We start from the raw sequence: 25,723 nt of genomic DNA on the forward strand, positions 1-25,723 counted from the left end.
GTGATAGTAGTTAACAGTAACAATCCTGGTACCAATAGTCTAAATTGATACAATGCTACTCAGTAATCACATTAATAATGTAATGGTTTTTTGTGGGGTTTTCTGGCTATGTGGCCTTGTCCCGAAAAACCCACAAAAAACTATGGATGCCAGCCATGAAAGACTTCAACTTCATAATGTAATGGTTAATATATACTAGTTGTATTGGAAGTCCCAGCATTGCTCACCCTAGGCCATGCTGCCTAGGGATGTTGCGAGTTGTAAACCAACCATGGGCAGCAAGAGGCTGATCTCTTCCTTCCCTTGCTATCAAGCAGGGCAGGGAGTAAGATCACCTTTCTGGAGCTTTTTGGCTGCAAAGGAGGAAGGATTGGGACCAGGGAAAGCCAGAACTAAGAGCCAACTCACTCCTTCCCTTTGGCTCCGGTTGGTTCAGGCGGAGGAATGTGTGCCTTGCAAAGCCATGGCAATATTTTAGCTGAGTTGGGATTGCTTAGAAGGGAAGGGAGGGGGAGAAAAAAGGAGGCCTTGGGCCCATGCTTTCCCTATATTGGGGTGGGTGAGAAAGGGGGATGGGGAAAGGAATTTGGAAAGTGCAACCGCTTTCCTGGCTGCACAGGGAACAACATCTGGTTTTCATAAGGGGATCTGGGTTAGGCAGGCGGATGGAGCAGAAGGAAAAGGCAGACAAAAAAGAAAGGGGAGATGGTGCAGAGGCTGGGACGACCCAGATGCATCCAGATATCCAGGCAGAAAGTGGAATGGAGTCCCTTTGGTTTGCAGAGGTGAAATAGCTAAACACACAGACAGTGGGACCTTGGTATCTCCTGGGATTTGCTTCCAGGACCAAGTCCAGGACCCATGGATACCAAAATCTGTGGGTGCTCACGTCCCATTCAATTCAATAGCATAGTGAAAATGGTGCCCCTTGTTTAAAATAGCAAAAGCAAGGTTTGCTTTCTAGAATGTATATCTTTTAAAACTATTTTCAAGCTGTGGATGGTTAAATCTGTGGTCAAGGAATCCATGGATATGAAGTGCTGACTGTACACACCAACACAGGAGTTGTTTTCACAAAACTCCCAGGATTCCATAACATTGAGTCACGACAGTTAAAGTGGTGTCAGAGTGCATTAATTCTGCAGTGCTGATGCAGCTCAAGTGTGCAGTTTGCAGCATTTCTATCAATGTCTGAAAAGTACAGCAAACTTCATTGCCAGGAGGCTCCCTTGGCTGTTGCCATCAGTTGACCCATGAAAACTGATTTCAGGTGACCCATGAAATCTCAAGACAGTGCTTTGAAATACAGCAACCCTGCCCCAACCTATAGGTTGGTTGGGAGGTTCTGACAATAAAAAAGTAACTTTTCCAAGCTGGAAATGGCCAACCCAGAGCTTTCTATATGGTAAGCCGAACTCAAAAAAATTTGGCTCGACAGCGTCATTCACCAAAGCACCCTCTTGAAAACTAGGAGATGGCCTGAAATTTTGGCAAGTGAAACATATTGGAGCCCACCATTAAACAGACAAACAAGCTGCCACCAAAAGAAAAAAAGGAAAGAAAAACACTCAATTTTTATTTACAGACAGAGAGAAGGAACCGTGTATTGAAATACAAGACTGGAGGCATGGATTCTGATTCCGGAACGTTTATAGCAAAACGTGGACTCCTGAAAAGTTCGCTGTACAAAAAACATAATAAATAACCTCTCCTTTAAAAACAGACTGGGGTTCAAAAGAACAGTAGGGGTGGGGAAGAGCTTGAAAAGTTACTGGTGTTTTGGACTCTAACTCTCAGAATCCCCCCAGTTTGGAGGGATTTGGGAGCTTAAGAGTCCAAAAAATGGGATCTTTTCCGGACTCTAAGCCAGGGGAGCAAGAGACACACATTTTTCGTGCAGCTGGGGAGACATGGATCAGGGTACCCAACATCCCCAGCTCTGTCAAGGGCAGGCTTTTCCCCCAAGGGGAGCACAGAAGTAGATCACCCCCATGGGGGTAAATGTTGGGAACCGGATGGGAATGAGAGATGCATTTTAGGGAGGGATTTTCAGCCACAAAAGAAGGAGTATGAGGAAGATGGCAGGAGTTGGCACCGGGACGTGATGGTTTCCCTTCACACAGTGGTCATGACTTTGAGGGACCCAGACCGGAAGCGCATGATCTTCTTCTTCAGCGCATGTGAGGCCTTGATCTTGACAAAGACCTTGGGTTGCCCGCTGGCTGCCTTTCCAGGCCCGGAGGCCGACACAAGTTGTGGGGAGAGCTGCTGGGGCCACACTAGGCCACCACTCTCATCCGTGTCACTGGATGCCCCGCTGCTGTAGGCAGGAGGTGAATCCCCATCGCTCAAGCTGGACTCGCTATCTCCATAGACTAGTCCTTCCTCCAGGTGGCACACAGGTGCCTGACGGACCTGCTCACCTGAGCATTCAGAGTCACTGCCAGCATAACTGTACCCCATCGGCCCTACTCCCCGTTGGCTCCGAGGTGTCTCCGCAATGCTTCCTGGAGGTGGATCCTCTTGGCAGATCTCTGCTGTTGAGCGCCACTTGCGGTATCCGCTGGATGTGTTCCCGTGAGACCGCCGTTGCCGGGACGGTTTTGTGGCCGCTTCCTCCCGTTCCGCTGTCCCATATTTGACCCCTGGTTTGTTCAGGAGGCTGTTCTCGGACTGGGACCGGGCAGCTTTGCGAGACCGGGGAGAGCTTTTCCTTCCAGACCCCTTCCTCCCCGCCACCTCGCCCCCTTCCTCAGTAAAGCGGCATTTCTTAGGGGGTGCTGAAACCCGGGAGCGCTCTCTTGTCAAAAGAGGGACCCGTTCCGGAGACAGTTCCATGGAGCGCCCCTTCGTGAGTGGTGGAGGCTTCTTTTTGCCAGGCCGGTGGTGAGCCTGTTGAGCCCGTGGGGGCTGCTGAGCTGGGATATAGTGGGCTTTCACCATTAGGCAGGCCCCCTCCCCATTCTCATAGGAGATGGGTTCGTGGCCATTGCCCCGGGAGACTCCATCCTCTCTGTCTGGCAAAGGGGATGACTGGTAGGCCGCTTCATACTGATCCACCGAAGGAGACCTCATGTGGGCCAGTGCTTGCAGCTTGGGGGGCTTTTTGAGACTGGACAGGGGTGGTGGGCTGTAATCCTCGACCACAGCCTTGGATGCCAGAGTCCTCTCCGCGGCAGCGTCCCACGAAGACCAGATACGCGTGGCTGCAGTCGCCCCACCCTCGTGGCCACAGGGCGAAGGGGTGCTGCTCCCTCTTTCCATGGACGGTGGGTGCTTACGCTCAGCCTGAGGAGGCAACAGCTCCAGGGGTCTCTTGCAGAGGCTGTTCTGCCTGACCACATTGCCCTTGGAGGGCAGCTCTGAGCCCAGGCTAGTTCGGGGCTTGCTACCTCTCACCAGCTGGCTGCGGCGGCGGATGAGGCGGGAGATGTAGCTCTCCACTTTGTGGCAGTGTGAGGCCGCCTCCGAGTAGAACGCGAAGTCATTGCCATAGGCCTCCAGGCTGCTATCTTGGTCAGCAGGGTAGGCCAAAGTCTGAGAAGCTGCGGAGGCGAAGGTGGAGTCTTCGTACAGGTGGCTCCGGAGTAGAGGGTTCTGGAGGGCCACTGCATGGAGGGGGCTGGGGTACAGAAAAGGGTCCGGCGGGTAGCAAGCCGGCAATGGTCCTTCCGGGTAGTCCTGGGAACTCGAGTAGGGGGCAGAGAAGGAGCGGGGTACTGTGCTCCGGTTGGTCCCATCTTTGTTGCTGTTTGCTACATCACCTGGGAATGAGGGCAGTGGGAAGAATGGATGGAAGAGAAAAAGAGACAATATGAGAAACCACTTGGTGAGGTAAGGTACAGACACTACCAGGGCTGAGAGAGTGCAACTTGCCCAAGGTCACCCAATGGATTCCATGGCTGAGTAAGGATTTGAACATGTTATCCAGAGCTGTAGACCTACATTCAAGCTTCATTAAGTTTGTTCTTGAAGTTGGCGATGAGTAATTTCAGCCATTTTCTTTGCACTGTGAGAAAGTCCACAGTTTTCAAAGGCTATTTGCAATTTCCTCTGTTTTCTAGGCAAATCAACCCAGTGTGAATTTTAAGCACAACAAACCCACAACTGCAGCTTTTTCTTTCACGTGTATAAAACATTTTCTGTGCAGGAATTAATATTTCTTTGGAGAGTGTATCCTCCCCAAAAATTCCATCAGGGCTTCTGCACAAATTGTACCCAATCTATCCACAGCACATTTACTTACCTACAGACTTGGGGCGCTCACTGGCAAAGCCAAGGCGAGACTCGGGGCGGCCAATTCGGGAATAGGACCCCGAGGCAGAGGGGAAACTGGAAGATGAGTCCCCGAACCCGGATGCTGGAGAATCAGAAGCCACTGCAGATTGGGCTCCCTCATAGAAACCTAAAGGGGAGAATAGGCACCCATGATTATCCCATACCCTCCAAAATTTCACATGAAGCAAGGAGAGGCTTCAGCAGTTTCCTTTTGCTTCAGCCTGCTGGGAAGGCAAGATTCCACCTTCTCCTCTGCTTTCCACCCTGTGGATTCAACTGAGTGCAAATTTCTTCTGCACTTTGAACTCAGTTGTGCAACGGCAGTAAGATAAGGACCAAAGGGGAAAGCGAGTGGAAGAGAGAAGCTGGGACATTTTAAAAGCAGCTGAAAAAATGGAATGGCAGAGGATTAATCAGGACAGTCCTTGCCAAATGTGGATAGGTGAAGGGTATGGAAACCTCCAACCAACAATGGCCATGGGCTAACCAGCCAATATGTTTATTCAGCTGCTTCACCAATGGCCCTGCAAGAGGAGTCAGCAGGTTTTCCAAGGAACCTTTCCAAACTCTCTTTAACACTGGGACTGGGATATTTAGCTCACATGTGGCCTGCCAAAAGTGGGAGCAACAGAGGTGAAAGAACCAATCCTACACACAGGGGTGTCATTAGGGGGTGCAGGGGGTGAGGACCATACTGGGTGACACCTCAGAGGGGTGCCTTCCGGGTCTGGTGACTGTTGGCCAGATGAGAAAGTGAGTCCCCTCCTTTTCCCACCTGGCCAACACAGACTTGCAAAGTCCGCCAAACTTGGAAAGACTATGGCATGGCAGGTGTAGCCCTCCAGCAGCCACTGGTGAGACTGGATTGCTTTTTGGGTCTGGTGGCTCTACTGGCCAGGAGTTAAAGACAGCTAATTCCCTTTGCAACCTGGCCAGTAGCTCTGTCAAACATGAAAAAGACTGTTGAAGAGAGGAGAGGGGTATTAAAACTGATCCGCACCAGGTGTCAAATATACCAGGTACACCACTGTATATACACAGGCCACAGGATGTATGACAGGAGCAAGGATCTTACTTTGCAGGTAGGAACAAGAATGGTGCCACATTTGGAGGCATCTCTACCTACCTGAACTGGGCCAGCTATCTGTCTCCGCTGCCTCTCCAGAGCTCTTCTCCGGGTGCAAGCGCAGTAATCCCAGTTGCTGCTCTAACTCCCACATCAAGCCAGGGAGGACATCCTGCAAACCAGAAGAAGAAGAATGGGTTGTCTCTTGAAGAATCAGCGATTTCCTTCACCTGAGTGTGAATGATGCCCAAATCATGGCAGCATTTGCGGTGTAATTCGAGGGATGAATTTTCAAGCAGTGCCAGAAAATAATAGGAATTTTTTGGTGTCCTGTTGAATTACCGCATGGGACAAGTTTCCAGGCCTTTCAATAAGGGAAATCCCTTACATGACGGAACATGTGGCAACCCAACTCTGAGTGCAAGAGAGGATGTTTGATCTCAAAGGGATGCAAGTCTTCTGGAGAATATGCACCCTCCCTCTTCCCCTTACCAAAGTGAATCCTTTGCCATACGTATTCAGGAAAAGGTGGACCTGGGATGGGTACTTCCAAGCCCAGACCACAGATTGGGTCAGAAGTCCAAGCACATAAATACACCCGTTGTAACCAGCAAGAACTTGAACCCGTGACATCATGAGGGGTGTCTGTGTGGGATCATAAATTGGGAGGTGATGGAAACTGAGTATGTTCAGGGATGACATCTGACCTGCAGACAGATGGGTAGGCAGAGGACAAAAGAGACTCATTTAGGAGCATCACTCAAACTCCGTTCTGGAAACAAAGGGGCAAAATTCTCACCCCACCAGAAGAAAGGGAGAAAAATGGAGAGTGGGAGAAAGGAAACAAGAAGAAGCAAGATCAGTTTCCAGAGCAGACGCCATTAGCGGCTAAGAGAAGTGACTTAATTTTAAGTATCTTGTTGTTGTTGTTGTTGTGTGTCTTCAAGTTGTTTCAGATTTATGGCAAACCTAACATGGGGTTTTCTTGGCAAGATTTGTCCAGGGAAGGTTTGACATTGCCTTCCCCTGAGGCTGAGAGTATGTGACTTGCCCAAGGTTACCCAATGGGTTTCATGGCTGAGCAAGGAATCGAACCCTGGACTCCAGAGTCGTAGCTGATAGAAAATAGTGGGAATTTTGTTTTAACTCAGATTGTGCACTATAATGGATCCCACATTGGGAGAAAGGTTGGATACAAAGGAAGGAAGGAAGGAAGGAAGGAAGGAAGGAAGGAAGGAAGGAAGGAAGGGAAGGAAGACTGTGTTATGGAAACTACAAGAGATTGTGGGGGAAATGGTGCACAGTCTGCTATTTCAAGAGTATGGTGTGGTTGTGAGAGTATTTCACTGGAGCCTGCCTTTAAGGATAAGAGAATTATTTGGAGTTATATCATCATGTCACTTCACAATAAATATAGGAACACCAGCTCCTTTTTAATTTACTTTTAATTTGCTTTCAATTTACTTTTAAATTTTAATTTTACAGGGGCCATACTGTTCTAGGACCTGTAGACCAAAAATGTGACTTCCCCAAGTTCTGACCAGCTCAGCCAGGCCCAGGCGAGGAGGAAAGGGAAAAGAGAAACAGAGGTTGTAGGAAAATTTCCTACACACTTTGCAGGGGTGGCACGGAGGTCGGGATGTGCATGTTAAACATGGCCCATCAAATCTGCATGATTAGTGCAACCCATTTGAACATGGTGCAAATTAGCTCGGATGTCAACTTGAGGAGGTCACAGATAAGGCAAGCCCGAAGGTTAATTTTAAACATGCATGCATTTAAATGAATTAACACAGATGGAGAGGAAGCCTTCACCTACCACTAGTGAATATGGATGAAGTAGGTCAGGGGAGATTGCATATCCTTCAACATTTTAGAAGTGAAAACAGGGAAATGTGCCACCAAGACACATCACAGCAAGGTCAAGAAGATGGCACAAGTTATTCATGAGGAAGGGCACACAAGCGAGGAGAGGCTGTGGCAGTTTGCTTTTGCCTGAACCTACAGGGAAGGGCAAGCTTTGCCCCGTTCTTCTCCTCTCTTCTCAATGAGACAGTTGCAATTGTACAATCAAATTGCACACAAACTACTTTTGCACTCTGAACTCCATTTGCAGCCATTGAATTAAGATGAGGACAAAGGGAGAGGAGGAGAGAGATACTGGGACGTTTCACAAACAACTGAGAAAGTGGGATGGCAGAGGTGTATGTCACCCTGAGATCTTATTTATTTGAATAAACAAACAACATCAGGAGTTTAGCATTCTAGGCAAACAGGTTTTAAATTAGCAGCGGGAAGAACATAGATCACAAGCTAGTGTTCAATATCTGGGTGATCTTCCATTTTTGACATCATTAATGATTTCTGACTCTCAGTTGTCCAGCAATAGCAAGAAATTGGCTGTTCTCCATCTGCAGCAAATGTTGTGGCTGCAAAGGGTAACCAGGAGTAGATTTCTCCATTGAAGGACTATCTAGATTCTGGATTGTAGAAATAAGGCCGTTTGACTCCACTTTAAGTGCTGGGATTTGTAGCTTTAGCAAGGTCTTTAGCGTTCTCTATCAAAGAGTGCTAGCATCTCACAAAACTACAAATCCCATGATTCTGTAGGAGGAAGCTATGGCAGTCAAACTGCATTATTCCTATAGCGTAGAAAGCTCCATTCAGTTCTTGTATTCCAAACCAGATCTCAGTAAGGTACTTTTGGAGAGGGCAAGTCTCAGCATGGCCTTCACCAGCCCAGCTGGGGGATTCTGGGAGCTGTAGTCAAAGACATAACTCTCCCAAGCTTAGCTGAAGCTAAGTACGTTGAGTTAAGCATCTTAAGATGTAAAGTCGAAGGCTTTCGTGGCCGGCATCCATAGTTTTTTGTGGGTTTTTCGGGCTATGTGGCCATGTTCAGTTTATTCCTGACTGGCGAAACATCAGGAATAAACTCTTCTAGATCATGGGCACATAGCCCGAAAAACCCACAAAAAAAACCATCGTAAGATGGCTTTATTTTAAACCAAAAAAGTTGATCTTGCAAGCCTGCCGCCCGATTTAGTTTGATCTAACATGGTTTGAAAGCACACATCAGTATTAATCAGTGTTGGCTTCTTCAGAATAGAAAAGGAGCTCTTCTGTACCTGTGTTGCTCCAATTCTGCACAGAAAAGGCAGAGTCCCATGGACAAGGCAAGGAAATCTGCTTATCTGTACTGCATTGTATTGCATTTGGGGTCCAACCAAAACCCATTGACCCAAGTGATGTAATGTCTGAAAATGTTCTCATTGCAAACATTCCAAGAGTCCGGGAAGAAAGCTGTTGGCATGTCTGCTCTCCTGTATCTGCGAGAGAAGAGGAAATTGTCAACTTGGCTGGGATGAAAGCCTCACTTAGAGAAACCTAAGGGCTGGACTTAAACTGTGTTGGTCTGGCTGAGATGGGGAACAGAAAAAGGAATGCAGGGAAGATGTTGGGTCAAATGGATGGAAGAGAAGAATCAAGAGGCTGGCAAGAGACCCAGCAGCCTAAGGCCTTTTCTGTTTAAAACAGAAAGCTTTTAAACATCATCCTGGGTGCGATGAGTTGTTTTAATGCATATAGTCTTTAAGCGTTTAAAAAGAAAGCTTCAAGGGCAACATAGGTCCAATACAATAATTTGGAGCTATGAGGTGAGGAGGGGGTTAGTAAGAACTAAGGACAGAGGATGCATCTGCACTGCAGAAATAATCCAGTTTGATATCACTTTAACTACCAAGAGGAACCTTTTGATCGTGCTTTCCACCATCGAAAAACAAACCAGCAATACAAGAGAAAAGCTGCTCTAGTCCCCAGATTTTCCAATGTGTGCATGGTCACATAAATATGGTTTATGCGCAGGGAGATGCATGTGGGTGTGAGACAGACAGAGAAAGAGATAGAGAAAGATCATCATCATCATTTATCCCATGGTTTGTCATAGACTGAGCAAAACCAACCCCCTTTCTGGCTGGCAATTCTTCAGAGCAAGAAACTAAGCAAGATCGGTGGATAAAAGCCAGCCTTCGCGCCTCTCACTTGTAATATGGGGAAGCATCGGTGCCTTGCAATGAGATAAGACCCACTGGCTGCAAGAAGCATGAGGGAGAGATGCAAAACCAGAACTTGGAAATGTTACCTTCTCTGAGCTTGACCATTCTTCATCATTAACAACTTTTGCTACCTTGATCAAACTCTGACCTTCTTTGGAGACATGTGTCCCATTGCAATGTTGGAGGGCATGTCCTATCTGTGAGCATGGTGTTGTGAGTGTGACAGTTTCACTGTAGGTCCAGGTGTCAGGTTGGTGCACTGAAAAGTGCGGATTGAACAAAATCCTTGAGCAACCTTTTGTCTGGCCACACAATGGATCCCCCAATCCCCTCTTGTAAATCCACCCATGAGGCCAAGACCAGTCCACTATCGGCCGTGCCAGATGACAACTCCTCCGGTTCTAATCTCCCCAAGCGAGACGACGGAAGAGACCTTCTCAAGGCTATATCAGCCCAAGCCTGCTCTACCTCCCCATAGCAAATGGATTTTATCCATGTAAATGTTATTTTCTTCTGATCCTCTCTTTGCCTAGCCGCGGTCGCTGTTCTTATGCCTATAACTTTCTAATCCCTGCCGGAATCCCGTTAAGCTCAAAGCTATCGGGTTAGTAAGACGCGCCAACACCCGCAAACATTTCAAATCCATGCAAATGAGATTTAGGGAAGCCAATTCCTGGCTAGGGTTTTGTATGAGAGGTGTGTGTGTGTGTGTGTGTGTGTGTGTGTGTTTCTGTGTGTGTGTTTGTGTACAGCTACACTAATTGCATCCTAGTGGCCTGAGCCATATTTGTGAATTGTCCTCATTCCCAACTTTGTAGGATATGAAATTAGGGATGATTTAATGACGCACCAATGTGGATAGGAGCCTGCCTGAGTTTTAAGATCCTCTGAGGAAGGTTTACTCCTGGTCTTATGTCCCACCTGTGAGCATGATGTTGTGAGTACCATTACCAAGCATGTTTGGTGAGGATATGGGAGAAGGCCTGCTTGGTGGCTGCTCTCAGGAGGTCATTCAGATGTCATTTTGCTTTAGCACGATGATGTGAACCGTCTCACTCACGCATTAGAGGTTTCTTATGCACGCTATGGAACTAGATCGATGCGCATCTCTGCAATTTTGGTTGCTCACACATGCAAGCATTCAAATAAAGATGGAGTTGATGATGTGAATGCATTCGGAACCCGTTCAAGGCATGCAGTGTTTTATTCTGCATCTATCTGGGTCTATTCACATTGGTTATTAAAAAACTCCGGAGGAAACTCGGTTATCGATTATCCTGGATTAAGTAAGTTTTTTGGCAGCTCCCAACTGTACCAACTGTACAGGGCCAACAGTACAATGTTATATTGGAGAATACAGCTGGAAAAATGTTGGAATAAGAATAGTTTGGGGGGGGGGAGAAGAAATTAGTCTGAATTAGGGACTGTCTGGTGGCTAATCAAAAGTAATCACAGGTGCTGCATCTGATTGCAAAAGTGGGGGGCACAGCATATCTCAGCAGCCTCTTCCCCCCGCTTTTGCCCATCTATCTAATTTAAATTTAACCTACTTTTCACCTGGCGCAGCGGTGGAGGTTATGCCAGCTGCAGCTATTATAATCAGGCAAGCCTCCCTCAAGGGATCAGGATGGGGAACTTCAAAGCCAGGCAGTTTAGGGGAGAGGAGGAAAAAATCCTATTTGTGCTGCTGTGACTTTATTCCCTTTGGCAAACGGATGCGGGTTTTAGCCTGGTCCCTCTTGGGCTCTCAGACGCGTTCTGGGAAAACAGCCCCCTTTCTTTGTATGAAGGGTGTCAGAAGGAGCTCCTGTGCATCCGTGAGACACGGCGAATTCAGTTTGGGTTTGAAGCCAAACTTTAAAGGAGCTATCCAAGGTGCTAGACCTTCCTTTCAAAAGGAGACAGCGACTTGGGTCCAAAACACACTGCAGAAAATAATCTGGTTTGAGACCATTTTAACTGCCCTGGCTCAATGCTAAGGAGACTTCCAGGATAGGAAATTCAGCTTTGGGGGAAGAGGAATGTTAAATTGCCCCATGAGCTTTTAATAAGCACGACAAAATCCAGACTACTCCTGGACTTAGTGTCATTCTTTTCTTTCTCTCCATTTCTCTCTCTCACTCGCATACACAGAGTGACACTGGTTTCGCCTCTCTGCTTTTCCTAATGAAAGAACCCATTGGTTTCCAAGCTGTCGGAGACGCCATGCGCCTCGACCGGCTGCCAAGAGGCAATGGGGGGGGGATACAGAGAGCGGAGAGGGGGGGATCTATAAAATATTATCCTTTATAAGCTCAGCTCCTGTTTTTTTGGAGGAAAGCACTGCTTGAACTGTTCCTTCTGGCTTCCTGAGCTGAAAAGACAGAGAGGGTGCAAATAGGGAAGATTTGGTGTTTTTAAAAGAGTCTTCACCAATGGTTTTTCCCCCCCTTTTCTTCTTTCATCACATTCTCCAACATTCCCTCCATTCTGGAACGCGTTGGAAAAACAGGGGCTTCAGATCATGGAAGGGAAAAGAATTGAGTCCCATTTTCATTAACAGTCCCATTTTCTTAAGAAGAATGCTGTATTCAACTAATGCTGCCACAGTTTGGTCTTCTGGCCATTTAAAGGCCATGGCGATTTGTGGGGAGGGAGCCGAATGAAAGATTCACGGGTAAAATAGATTGAATGCTATGATAAATTCTCACTAATTATATACTGTATATGTCTTTACTGATGCATTGCAAACCACAGTATGCTGATGCCATGTTCCTTCTATGACATTTAGCAGCACGCACATTAAAGGAAAGAATTGCACCAGTCCTGCACAAAAAGCTATGCTCTAGAGGAAATTTAAGATTATTCCCCCCAGGAAGAAGAGCTGAACCCACAAAATGACTACTATCTCCTGTTTCTCACTTCCTCTCCTCCTCCTCTTTCGTCCTCAGCCCATTCCAGCTGCTGCAAACTGAGTTCAAAATGCAAACATGGTTTGCATTTCATTAACTCAGCAAGAGGAAGAGGAGGATTGTGAGGATTTATTTTAGTCATTGCACCGTTGGTAAAGAGGCCTGACGTCTGCAATGATCGAAAAATAGCCCTTTTATACCCAGAAAAGGCCCTTTTTTAAAATTTTAGCAGCAGAGCAGAGTGGAGGGTGAGCCCTGAAACCACAATGAATGGGATGGAAGGAGGAAGCCAACTAGATTAAAACCCAGAGAGTCTTTGCAAGTTGCGGTAACCAATTGATGAAGTCTTGGAAACTATAGCAAACTGCTTATCTTCCAGGTGAGCTGGAGATGTACACAGAAGACTTTCCTCTTGTCCAGAGCTGAGCCCCCCCAAAACTGGAGAATTTGTGGCCTAATCATCTGCTTGGGGATGATCCCCCAAAACTGAAGATTCAGAGCCAAGCCCTGGAATCTGGCAACCTTGGATCCAAACTGTGGAGGGATTGCTGTCCGTACGGCGAACCGTTGCCCTGTAGACTTGGAAAACAAAACAAAAAAAGGAGTGATCCTTTCAAGATATTTCCTTAACTGCACAATTAGACCAAGTGCCAGAATGAAGGAAGCCCTGCTACTCCCCAAGGATGCTTTTGTTACGCTGGACCCTCTCCCAGAATCTGATCTCAGAGCTTCCAGTAGGAAAACAGCTGGAAAGGAACAAAAGGAGCTCTCTATTATGAAAGAAAGAAAGAAAGAAAGAAAGAAAGAAAGAAAGAAAGAAAGAAACAGGAGGGAGGGAAGAATGAAAATCTCCTTCTCATTTAAGAAGAATAAAGGCGAGAGAGAGGGAGGGAAAGAAAATAGAAGGTGGGAAGATTTGCAGAATAAACGCTTCCCTGTTTTCGGATGCCGGTTCTAAATATAACCAGAAGCAAATAATCAAATGAAAAGGGCTGTGCTTCAAGCCCACTGCAAACAATGGAGGTGTCATCTGTCCCTCGGTTGTTACTCCAAAAGCCCTGTTTATGGCTCTCTGCCAGGATTGAGGCTTAAAGGTGCTGCGGTACTTTCATTGCAAATCTATTTATTGGGAATTTTTCAGCAGGAAGGAAAGAGAAATGCTTTGGTTCCAAATCATTTTACGAAGAGGGTGGGAGAAACTAGGGGAGCTTCTAGATTCGGTCTTCCACCTCCATATCTCCAAAAGCCGTCAACCTAGATGGCTCCAATGCATTTTCACGGCAAGGGTTATTAATGAGGAGGAAAAGGCTAGGAGAGGCTGCAGGGGTTTACTTTTGCCTCTGAGAACTGGGAAGGGGAGGATTCTGTCTTCTCCTCTCCTCCTTGCTGAATACATGGCATCGTGGTTTGAGTGTCGGATTACAACTCTAGAGACCAGAGTTCGATTCCTGGCTCAGCTTTGAAACCTGCTGGGTAACCTTGGGCAAGTCTTATCCTCTCAGTCACTGGGGAAGGCAATGGCAAGCCTCCTCTGAACAAATCTTGCCAAGAAAACCCAAAGATAGCTTTGTCTTAGAGTTGCCATTTGTCAAAAATGACTCGAAGGCACACAACAACAACAACAAAGGGTGTTTGCACTTTGAACTCAGTCTGCAGCAACTAAAATGCAAGCCAAGGAGAAACTAGGACATTTTAAGAGTAGCTGAAAAAGTGGGATGATAGAAGATTAATCAGGACTATCGCTGCTGAACTGGGAAAGTTGAAAGAGATGTGATCTTCTGCATCTCTATCCATCCTAGGTTGGCCAGGATATAATTCACAGATCTCCTGGCATTACTTTTTCAAGATTCTCTTGTTGCTTTCTTCATCATAACAATTTAGGAACAACGCTGACATAATGCGACAGCGCCATTAAACCAGGAAACATACCAAGGGTGTATACACACCCCACCATTACAGCAATTTCATAACCGCATTCACTGCCATGGCTCCATCCGATGAAATCCTGGGGTTTGAGGTCTGTAAAAGCTCCAGCCCTTTAGTTCAGGATATGAATGAACCAGAAAGCATCTCTCATGGCTGGCTTGAAAAGACTTAGCTTGCAAAGTGTTGTGGTGTGATGAGACACAGTGTTGAATTTTGTGTTTTTACAACAGTGTGTGATTTTTTGGTGACAGAAGGACACTGGGATTAGGAAGGGCAGCTATGAAAGACATGATCCTAAAGCATAAGGATATAACTCTGAACACTAAAGTGAGGATCGTCCAAGACATTGTATTCTCCATCCCCATGTATGGATATGAGAGTTGGACAGTGAAGAAAGTGGATGGAAAGAAAATCAAGTCATTTGATATCTGGTGCTGGGGAAAAAAGTGCTGAGAACACCATAGATGGCCAAGAAGACAAACAAATGGGTCCTTGAACAGATCAAACCTGATCTCTCTCAGGAAGCCAAGATGACTAAATTGAGGCTGTTGTACTTTGGCCACGAAGGAGCCACGAATCACTGGAAAAGATAATAATGCTAGGAAAGGTGGAGGGAGGTAGAAAGAAAGGAAGACCACATGTCAGATGAATAGACTCAATCCGGGAGGCAATGGTTCTAAATCTACATGACCTGAGCAGAGCAGCTGGGGAAAGGGAGGCTTGGGGATGTCTCATCTACAGGTCGCCATGAGCTGAGTTCTGTATATACAGTGGTCCCCCGGGTTACGAAATTAATTCGTTCCGCGGTTAATTTCGTAACCCGAAAACCTTCGTAACCCGAATTGCCATAGGCGCTAATAGAAAAAAAGCCGCGGCTCCGCCGCGGCTCCATTTGAAACAGCGCTGGGGTTTTTTCGTAACCCGAAAAAACCTTCGTAAGCCGAAGCAATAAATCCCTATGGGATTTATTCGTATCCCGAAAATTTCGTACCCCGGGTAATTCGTATCCCGGGGTACCACTGTACATGTGTATAAGTCTAGAAATTTAGGTTACAAAAAACCTAGGTTGACTTATCCACAGGTCGATGTAAGTACTGTACTTAAACTCTTATTTAAAAAGCAACCATCCCCTGGGGAAAGTCAAGAGTGTAATCTGTTCTGGAAGCACTGAACCCCAATATTCTCTCATCTAGACTGGTTTTAGGCTGAGCACAAACAGTGATGCCTGCTGGAATTTTGTAAGTTCTTTGGCATTATTTTGTCCTTTACATCCTTTGTTACATGCTCCTAAATTTTACCCTTGACTTATCTACGGGTCATATCAAAATCCATAATTTTAGCCCCCAAACCTGCCCTCGACTTATATATGAGGTCAACATATAGTTGAGTATATAGGGTAATTTTTAAATACTTTCCATAACTTTTGCCAATGTCAGAGGACGTAGCCTGTATCTTGTAGTCTATTATATTTCTCTTTGGACCATAGCAGCAAATGTTTCAGAATGGCCCTTTAAAGGCAGAGAATTCTGAGTCCTCTCCAAACTATAAATCCCAGCTGCTATTCTATATTGTGGTTTAGGTTGTGTAACTTTCCACATACTTAGCTGCATAGCATTGGAGCTACGGATTACATTGCGAAACTGCCTAATTCTGTTTCCCGCAGATGTAAATCTCTTTACGTAGATGTAAGTCTCATCCTGAATCCCAGCCCCTCTTGATACTTTTGGCTCTTGGTCCTGGAGGCAAGGAAGCTGTTCCACACTTCCTATGCTCTTTATAGTTCTAAGAAAGCTCATAGCAAACAGATTTCCTCTGTTGCTTTCCTCTATATCGCTGGCTGGCTTTTATTTCCTTGCAGGGCCGGCAATCCTGAACATGGAACATGCCTGTTTATTACATCCGTTGCTGCATGCGGAATCTATTATTCTTGCATAGCGATCTTTTCATTTCTGTTTTTTTCCAATCACGGGTTCTTGTGGGAAAGGCAGATTAGGAGAAAAGGAGGGAAGCAGTCCCAAGGAAGGCAGATGACAACCATGTGAAATCTGTATTACCTGCGGGGAAATGTGCTCTGTTTTGGACCAAGTGATGTTATGTTGTTACAGACCGACAAAGGCTTCGGATCCTCTTATGTATTGAGACAATTATGGCCGTCATATGTGTGCCGCAGGTTTTGTCGCAACCCCGCTGAGGCAGGATAAAAGTTTAAATGTAATTGCAAAATGCCAAACAGTCTCTCTCTCTTTCGCTTGACAAGACGCAGAACCACATTTTCTCTCGCTGTGAGCAACATAATTAGATCACTTTGCAAATTAGAGCTAAATGAAGCACTGCAAGCCATTGAAAGCCAACCAAGGCCACAGTCCTATGCGCATTTATCCTGAGCTTTTCTGAAGTCCCTTGGATGCATTTCCAAATAAACATACCTAGGATCTGACTGCGGTTCTTGCAGACTTCCAAATTTGGACATCACGAAGTGGCCTTGTTTTCCACCTAAGATCCTGAAGGAATCTTTCCCCCATTCCTAAACCCTTGTATCCATTCATAACAACTGCCTAGCAAATTTGGCTGGAAATCAAAAGCATTTACCTAGGTCTTACGAACTGAGAGATGATATTCGAGTTGCAAGTACTTTTTGGCTGGAATACCAATTCATGCAATCGAAATTCATTCCTGAGACAAAGCTATTATGGCATAAGCTTCTGCCAACTTTAGACCAGACAGTTGATGCTACAATAAATTTATTAGTCTCGAAGCCTTGAATTCATAAAGGTTTTTATGTTTAAGAAGAAAAGAGTGAAGTCTGAACTTTCATATTTCCACCTAAGGAGACTGGAACGCTTGATTTCTATCCTCATGCGCATCTTGGAAGCCAGCAATGGTATCTTTTAAGAAAGAAGATGCTGCTCTGAACATGTGCTGAGTATATTATCAGTAGCACTCATGGGTCAATTCACATGCGCATAGTGGCCCTTTGCTGTGATTCTTGAGTGCACTTTAGCCAACAAGAACATGTTATCTCTCTTCTTTTGTTGGCACTGATGTTATTTGCCATCAGGCTGACTTCAACTTACAATGACCCTATGAATGAGAGACCTCCATAATCCCTCATTATCACCTGCCCTACTCAGGTCTTGCAAACTCATGGCAGTCTCCTTGATTTAGTTTATCCACCTGTAATGCATTATAGAACCAGCATAGTGTAGTGATTTGAACATTGAACTATGAATCTGAAGAGCCACTGGATGACTTTGGTTGGGCAAGTCACACACTCTCAGCCTCTGAGGATGGCAATGGAAAACTCCCTCTGAAGAAACTTGCCAAGAAAACCCTGTGATAGGTTTGCCACTAACAGATTCAAGGCGCACAACAACAGCAACAACATTCTTCTTATCCTAGTGCCTTCCACTCTACTGAGCATCTTTTCCAGAGAGTTGGGTCTTCTCTTGATATGTCCTATGTACAAAACTCTAAGTCTTCCAGTACAACTCTGTGGACAACATCTGCCAAGCATTGATCATAGACTCATGCTGGAGGACCTACAAATTCCTAGAGAAGTGTTTTCTCTAGGAATTTCTAGGTCCTCCAGTGCAACTCTATGGTCCACTTGAGGCAGAGTTGCATTGGAAGACGTAGAAATTCCTAAAGAGAACATAATAATCAAAACCGCAAATAATCAAATCCGCAAAAGCGAAATCCGCAAATGTGCAGAGCCAAATGTATATTGCCATGTCTTACGCCAAAAGAGGTGCTTCGCCATTGCTTTCCTCTGAAATATCACCTACAACACCTGGGATGCCCTGCTGGTCTCCCATCCAAGCGCTCACCAAGTTTAGCTTCCAAGATCAGACAGGATCTGGAGCCTTTGGGGTCCTGGAGTAGGGATTTTAAGAGGCAAAGGTCCCTTAGATGTCCCCTGTTTGTGGATCAGCAAGTCCTTTTCTTTAACTACTCCCAGGAGGAGTCATACTGGAGCAGATACACAATCCTCTCGCCTCCCCAAGTCGTAAATCCCAAAGATAAGCATCTGGACAGAGGGAGAGAGAAACCAGGACTGTCTATTAGCAAACAAATCAACCTGTCCTTCCAGAGAAAAAGCAGGAGGCAATGGGGGGGGGGGGGGTTTGCTGCAGAGAGAAGGGATTCACCATTCCCTTTTAAAAACATCATTTCCTCCCTGTTCTCCTTGGCTGCATCTGCATGGCAGAAATAACGCAGTTTGACACCGCTTTAACCGCCATGGCTCAATGCTAAGGAATTCTGTAGTTTTGGGAAACATTTAGCCTTCTCTGTCCCACAACAAACTGCAGTTCCCAGGATGCCATAACATGGAGCCATGGCAGTTAAAGTGGTGTCCAACAGGATTATTTCTGCAGTACGAGTGCAGCCTTACATTTGAGCATAGGAAGGAGTGGAAAGAGAGCATGGAAGGAACAGTAACAATCATCAGTGACTGTCAAGGTTTAACTCTGGCTGCAAGGAAACCCAAGTGATCTCCTCCTGAGATTCCTCTTACCTTTACCCCAATTTGATCCCTCGCCATAAACTGTTCCCAGTCTAAATTGCTCAACCGATCCTCCCAGTGTCAACCAAGTATCTTTGCCTGCCCCATAGAAACCTCCCAGCCCCAGTTTCGAGATAGCGGCTACATTTTCTGTATTTACCTCCTTGGCTCAATCTGCCCCCCTGGAAAGTTTCTGCCTTGATCCCACTTCCTCCTCCATTGTGGCAAAGAAGCCTCTCCTGCTTTATGGTGTTTACCTGGCCTTCCCAGTTAAGCTGGTATTCCTACCTCCTCCCCTCTCACCTGGTCCATCCTTTTGACTCTTAATCCAAAGTCTACCGAAAGGTCCTCTGGAAAGGTTAAGCGGCGCACCCAAGGGCAAGCCAGATGATCAAAGGTCAGGAAACCAAACCTTACAAGAGAAACGGCTAAAGAAGTTAAATATACGTTGGATGTCTTTAGCTTGGGCGGCATCCGCATTGCAGAATTAACGCAGTTTGACACTGCTTTAATTGCCGTGGCTCAATGCTACGGGATTCTGGGATTTGTAGTTTTGTGAGATGCTTAGCCTCTTCTGACAGCGCGCGCTCTGGTGCCACAACAAACTACAGTTCCCAGAATTCCATAGCATTGAGTCCTAGCGGTTAAAGTGGTGTTCCGAGTGCATTAATCCTGCAGTGCAGAGGCAGCCTTGGAGAGGTGACATGAGAGCCACCTTGCGATATCCGAAGAAGATGGAAAAAAGATTACTGGGAATAGAAAGGAGACAGGCTCCATGTGCTGTTAAGATGGTCAATGGTTTATTCTTTTCAAAGTCCTACGCATTTCAACCTATATAAAAGCAGTTGCTACAAATAAAATACAAATATTTAATGATGAAGATTGGAAACGATAGGGCAATACGAAGGAGTTGAAGTTGGACATTGGAAGAATAGAGGAGTTGAAGATTTGGCGCGCCAGATTCCCAAGCCTGCACTCTGCAGAGCGCTTTCTTCACCTCTGTCCCTGACAAATAAGATAGACTATAACTCCCATCAGCCACAGCCAGCATAGTTATGTTGGCTGGGAGTCATAGTTGAGTGTGTCAGGAGGGTGCCAGGTTGGGAGATGCTGTTGCAGCATAACAGCAGAGAAACTGAGCAAACAAGACAAGACCACCACCATCTTGCTTCCCAAGGAACACGTCATGCAGATGTTATAAGTGAACTTTTTACAACCCTGAGCGATGCATATTTATATTGTGACAGCTTTCCCTTCTCTTTTTTAAATCAATTGTCTGCCAACCCCATGAAGCTTGGAAGTATGGAAGGACAAGGTGATGACCTCAGATGCTAGAAGGGGAGACAGAGATGAACTCTTGCAAACTATGGCCCATCACAAAAACCAGCAATTGCACAAGGGAACGAACCCAGGAGACATCACTAGACACCATCAACTTAGCATTGCATTGGGTCTTGACTCAGCAAGTCAAGAATGTCAACAGGGAGGTCTAGTAGCCTGACATGTTTCAATATTTGAAGGGATGTCATACTGCTGATGGAGCAAGCTTGCTTTCTGCTGCTCCAGAGAATAGGACACCAAGCAATGGGCTCAAACTAGAAGAAAAGAGATCCCACTTCAACATTAGGAAGAACTTCCTGACAGTAAGAGCTGTTTGACAATGGAAGACGCTCCCTCGGAGGGTGATGTTTGGATGAGCAGCCGCATAGGTGCGCAAATTCTATGAGACCTTTATAAGGGCTGAATCTGTACAGCAGAGATAATCCAGTTCGACACCATTTTAAAGCCCTGGATGCTGGAAGGTGTAGTCCAAAAGGGAACTTATCTGCTGGAGATTTCAACAAGGATAATCTCCGGCTGCAAGACAAAGGGGTGGGAAAACCAAAATTGCACACCAAAAGCAAGCAAAAATGAGACATCTTGTAACTTTTACAGCGCTTTATAAATAAAGGTTAATAATAATAATAACTTCTTCTTTTAAAAAATGCAAAACTGGCTAGTCTAAGTAAGGAATTGGAAACGGCAGAGAACATTGCATATACGCAACACTATTCGACTGTCTGAGAATACAGACTCGTATTGTGCACAGACAATGGATTTCTAGCTAAGTACTCTGGGTTCCACACAGAAACAGCCATCTGCGCAAAATGGGCTTCGTCACCTGTTAGTCTGCCATTAGCCAAGCCTTTGTCACTCCATGTTCAGGAACATCCCAACTGTTCTGGATCAGTGTGCCACACACAGAATGCCAATAAACACCATCACTTCTGGGAGGAAGGTGAAAACACAAACTGAATGGAGGCGGGAAACAGTTCACACAGGGCCCAGGCAAAGTTGTGCGTTTGCAGGAGAAGCAATGCCACAAGAGAGACTGTGGGAAAGATGGCTAGAGTAGTATTGGGTGAGAAGCAGGAAAGTGTCTAGATCAGTGGTTCCCAGACTTTGATCCTCCAGGTGTTTTGGACTTCCGCTCCCAGAAGCCCCAGTCAGCTTGACCAACAGTCATGAATTCTGGGAAAAGAAGTCCAAAACATCTGGAAGAACCAAGTTTGGGAACCACTGGTTTAGTTCATGCTTTATGGACGAGATTCTGAATCATCTTGGTCTAGCAGTGGATTCAAATTCCCCTGTGTCCATTGCTCTGACACAAAGCAAATCCATTGCTCTGTGTCTTTGTCTCCAAAGCAGCAGAAAACAAGCCTGCTCCATCCTCAATATGACACTCCTTCAAATGTTTAGATGTGGCTATCATGTCACCTCTTAACCTTCTCTCCTCCAGGCTAAACACACCCAGCTCCCTAAGCCTCTATGGTTTCTAGACCTTTCACCATTTTGGTTGATATGTCAAAATCCCTCTTGAATTGTGATGCCCAGAACTGGGCACAATATTCCAGGTGAGGTCTGACTAACGCAGAATAGAGTGGCACTATCGCTTCCCTCGATCGAAACACTATATTCCTGAATGCCATTCCAGAAACTGGGACACAGAGCAATGGATTGCCATTTCAGGAAAAGAGATCCCATTTAAACATTGGGAAGAACCTCGCGATGGTAAGAGCTGTTAAACATAGAATATGCTGCTTGGGAGTGTGGTGGCATCTCCTTCTTTGGAGGCTTTTAAACAGGGGCTGGATGGCCATCTCTGAGGAGAGTTTTAGTGGTGTCTTTCTGCATGGCAGAATGGGTTTGGACTGGATGACCCTTGGGCTTTCTTCCAACTTTATGATTCTATGAGTTATAAAGGCTTAACTAAGTAGCTGGTGTAGAATATTGATGATGATGATGATGATGATGATGATGATGATGATATTATATATATGTAAGGGAGGGTAAATACATTAGTGTGCACACTTCCTTGGAAATATAGTGGACCCTCCACATTTGCTAGTGAAAGTGGGAAAACACACCTTTTTTTAATCTCAGGGAACACCTCTAGCAATCTCTAAGTCCTCCAGGGCAATTCTTGGCCAAGATCTGCCAGAAGGTGATCATGAAATTGCATTGGAAGATATACAAATGCCTAGAGAAGTATCCTCTCTAGGAATCTCTAGGTCCTCCAGCATGACTTATGGCAGAAGTGGACAACAGAATAATGCTGGAGGACCTAGAGATTCCTAGAGAAAACATATTCATCAAATCCATGAATCATCAAATCTGCAAAAGACGAAACCGCAAATGTGGAGGGCTGACTATAAACCCCAGTGAACGCTATGGCAGTATTACTCAACATAGGGACCCCTGCATTGCCGTTAGAGCATGGAAAGTCTCCAGGAAAGAAAGATATGGTTATAGCCAATGAGCACAAATACGCTGCTGGTTCCCGACACATTAGAAAATAACAATCGCTGGTCCCCTACATCAGATCGCCGGAGAAGCACTGCGCTATGGCTCTCACGTCTGAATAAATTCGCACAGGGGTACACTGTAAATGAATTCATTGTTGTGCAAAGATGTATGTACACAAACACACCCCTTTGCACGCAAAGCAGGCATATAGCCCACTGGCTGGCGACTGCTTGCTCCATTAATTTTCGCACCAGAACATGTGCGCTGGGTGCTTGACAGCGGTTCCATAGACGTGCCAGCAATTTTAATTAAATCAAGGAGCACGAGGGGTTTTATTTGAAAGGCAGGGAGCGGGGAAGGCGCCGAATCTGTTATTAAAATCAGCAAATACCTGGCTAAGCTTCGGTGAATGGCAGGCGCTGGAGAGATGACCCGCTGCCTCCTCCGTTCAGCGCTAGACTCTCCAAAAGCAACAACCGTGTCTGGATGCTTACATTTCCCAGGTATTAATAGCACAGGTCTTCAATGGGCAGATCAGGACCGTTTGGCATTCAATGGGAGTTGCAAATGCAGCGCAAGCAACATGCAAACTGATGGTAAAAAGAAACGGCCCCTTAAACTAACATCTAGGGCTAGGGATGCAATTCTTGGCTATTTGTTTGCACTTAGCAACAAGTAATTTCAGCAATTTTTTACCTGCTGCAAGAAAGTCTTCAAAAACTACAAAGTTTTGGGAGACATTTACAATTTGGGGTTTATTTCTGGCGGAAATCTGCATACTTCTTGTACAGAAAATGGCATTTTTGTGCGTATGCATGCAGAAATACTAGGATGCATATAAGGAATGATGTTTCCTGTGAAGAAAATGCCACAGTCGAGGCAAAATTCCCTGCAAAATTCACACATTATAGGGTTTTGTGTGTGTGTGTGTGTGTGCAGAAAACAGCATAACAAAAACACTACTTCTGCTTAGCAACATTCCTTTCTGCAGAGAAATTTCTTTTACTGCATAATTGTTTTGTGTGTGTGTGTGTGTGTGTGTGTGCAAAGGTAAGGTTTCCCTTCTTTCCCTTCCTTCACCAAATGTGAACAGTGGGTCAAACGGCACCAGCGATGCATGCCCAAAATCTAAACTATGCCCGAAAGGTCCATGCATGACCAAAGACCGGTCCGATCCATTTCTTCACCTGAGATTTTTCATCGCACAATGACAGCCTTTGCATGGATTGGAATAGCCTGCAATCTAGGAAAGCTTATACTAAAAGAGATCAGCTTGACTGCATCTATCTACCCTCCAGAATTAACGCAGTTTGACCCCACCTTATCCGCCGTCCTGGGATTTGTAGCTCTGTTGGACACTAGCACCCTTTAGTAGAGAAGGAGAAAGATCTTGATGAAACTACACATCCCAGGATCGCATGGGATGGAGCTGCAGCAGGGAAAGCGGTGTCAAACTGCATGACCTCTGCAGTGTAGATGCAACCCTGGTCTTCGCCCCCATAAGCCCCCTGGGACCCTTCCCCAGGAGAGACCCCAGGAGTTTCCCTGCGCCTGGGGGTCCCCTTTCACCAAATCTCTGAATGGGCAGAGCAGGGGGAGGGGCCTGGACAGGCAGGCCCCGCCCACATTTTCTCAACCCCCCCCCCACATTTCCCATTAAGAAAAACTGCAGAGAAACCGACCCTCTGCCCCCCCCAAAGAGCCCCCTTATTCCAGCTCAGCCTCCTGAAGCCCCTTCCCCTGGATTCCAATGGAAGGAAGGAGAAGAGATGGAAAGGCAAGAGAAGGAAACAGACATGATCTACGAACAGAAGGAGAACAGAGGGATACAGAGAGATACAAAGATAGATAGATAGACAGATAGATACAGAGAGATATAAACATAGATGTTGGATAGATAGATATAAATACAGAGAGAGAGAGAGATACAGAGACAGATACATACATAGAATCATAGAATGTAGATATAAATACTGTACAGATAGATACAGAAAGAGATACAAAGAGATACAGAGAGAGAGAGAGAGATAAGAAAGATAGTGATAGATAGATGTTGATGTTATTGCTCTGTTCCTTCAAGTCCTTTCACCAGACAGAGAGGCATAGATAGATAGAAAGATAGATACAGTAGATAGATACAGAAAGATCGTTGTTGTTGTTGTGTACCTCCAAGTCGTTTCAGTATATATAGAGGGGAGGGGGTGAGGGAGATAGAAACACACACACACACACACACACACATATATATATAGATGGTTGTTGCCGTGTGCCTTCCAAGTCATTTCGATATACATGACGACAGAAATAGACAACTAGATATACAGATATAGAGATAGATAGCTAGATAGATAGATATAGAGATAGATAGATGCACACACACACACACAGAGAGATTGTTGTTGTTGTGTACCTTCAGGCATTTCGATCTACATAGAGACAGAAATAGATGATTATGATAGATGATAGATAGATAGATAGATAGATAGATAGATAGATAGATAGATGCAGAGAGAGAAAGAGAGAGAGAGTGTTGTTGTTGTTGTGTGCCTTCAAGTCATTTCGAAAGCGAGATGGAGAGAGAGAGATAGAAAGAGACGGTATAGACCATATAAACAGCTACAGAGAGACGATAGACAGATGGTATCGATAGCTATAGACAAGAGATCGATGATACTTTAATAGATCGAAGATAACGGATCCATTGATTGATTGATCCATTGATCGACAGCCATTCCAGGGTTCCAGGGCTGGCTTGGAGGGACTGGCCCCTCTCTCCTTTTCCCCGGATCCTCTGCCCCCAAGAGAGAAGGCAAGGCTGCATCCACATTGAGAAATAACCCGGTTTGGTACCGCTTTAACTCGTTGTCTGACTCAAGGCTATGGGATTCTAGCCCCTCCAGTGCGGATGCAGCCTAAGAAGACCCAACCCCGAAAGACCCTCCTTCTCCCGCAAAGCGCCTTCAAGAAGAGGGGCTCTCACCAGGGGGTCCTCGGGGGGCTCCTCGGCGCCCTCCTTCCTGCCCTGGCTGGGGCTCATCCGGAGGGCCTGCCGGACGCGCCGCTCCTGCCTCTCGCGGAGGAGGTGGAGCTCGCAGAGGCCGGCCACGGTGCCCTCCAGCCAGCCTCGCAGCCGGCTCCGCTCGGGGCTCACCGGGAACGAAAGCGCCCGCTGCATCATCCTCGCTTCCCTCCGGCTCTCAGCCGCTTCTGCTGCGGA

General features: G+C 46.0%; 1 protein-coding gene across 1 annotated transcript; it reads right to left on the reverse strand.

Annotated features, from left to right (window-relative positions):
• Positions 1 to 1,547: 1,547 nt before the first annotated feature.
• Positions 1,548 to 25,702, reverse strand: DACT3 (dishevelled binding antagonist of beta catenin 3). Its single transcript, XM_089478730.1, has 4 exons — positions 25,487 to 25,702; positions 5,405 to 5,516; positions 4,247 to 4,405; positions 1,548 to 3,764 (listed from the first exon to the last, which is right to left on the reverse strand). The coding sequence occupies exons 1-4, from the start codon at positions 25,682 to 25,684 to the stop codon at positions 2,116 to 2,118; spliced, it is 2,118 nt and encodes a 705-aa protein (XP_089334856.1). The 5' UTR covers positions 25,685 to 25,702; the 3' UTR covers positions 1,548 to 2,115.
• Positions 25,703 to 25,723: the final 21 nt, after the last annotated feature.

This window comes from Sceloporus occidentalis, unplaced genomic scaffold (assembly GCF_023333645.1).
Source record: "Sceloporus occidentalis isolate IW3139 unplaced genomic scaffold, rSceOcc1.0.p SCAF_13, whole genome shotgun sequence".
In the NCBI taxonomy this organism is placed as follows: Eukaryota; Metazoa; Chordata; class Lepidosauria; order Squamata; family Phrynosomatidae; genus Sceloporus; species Sceloporus occidentalis.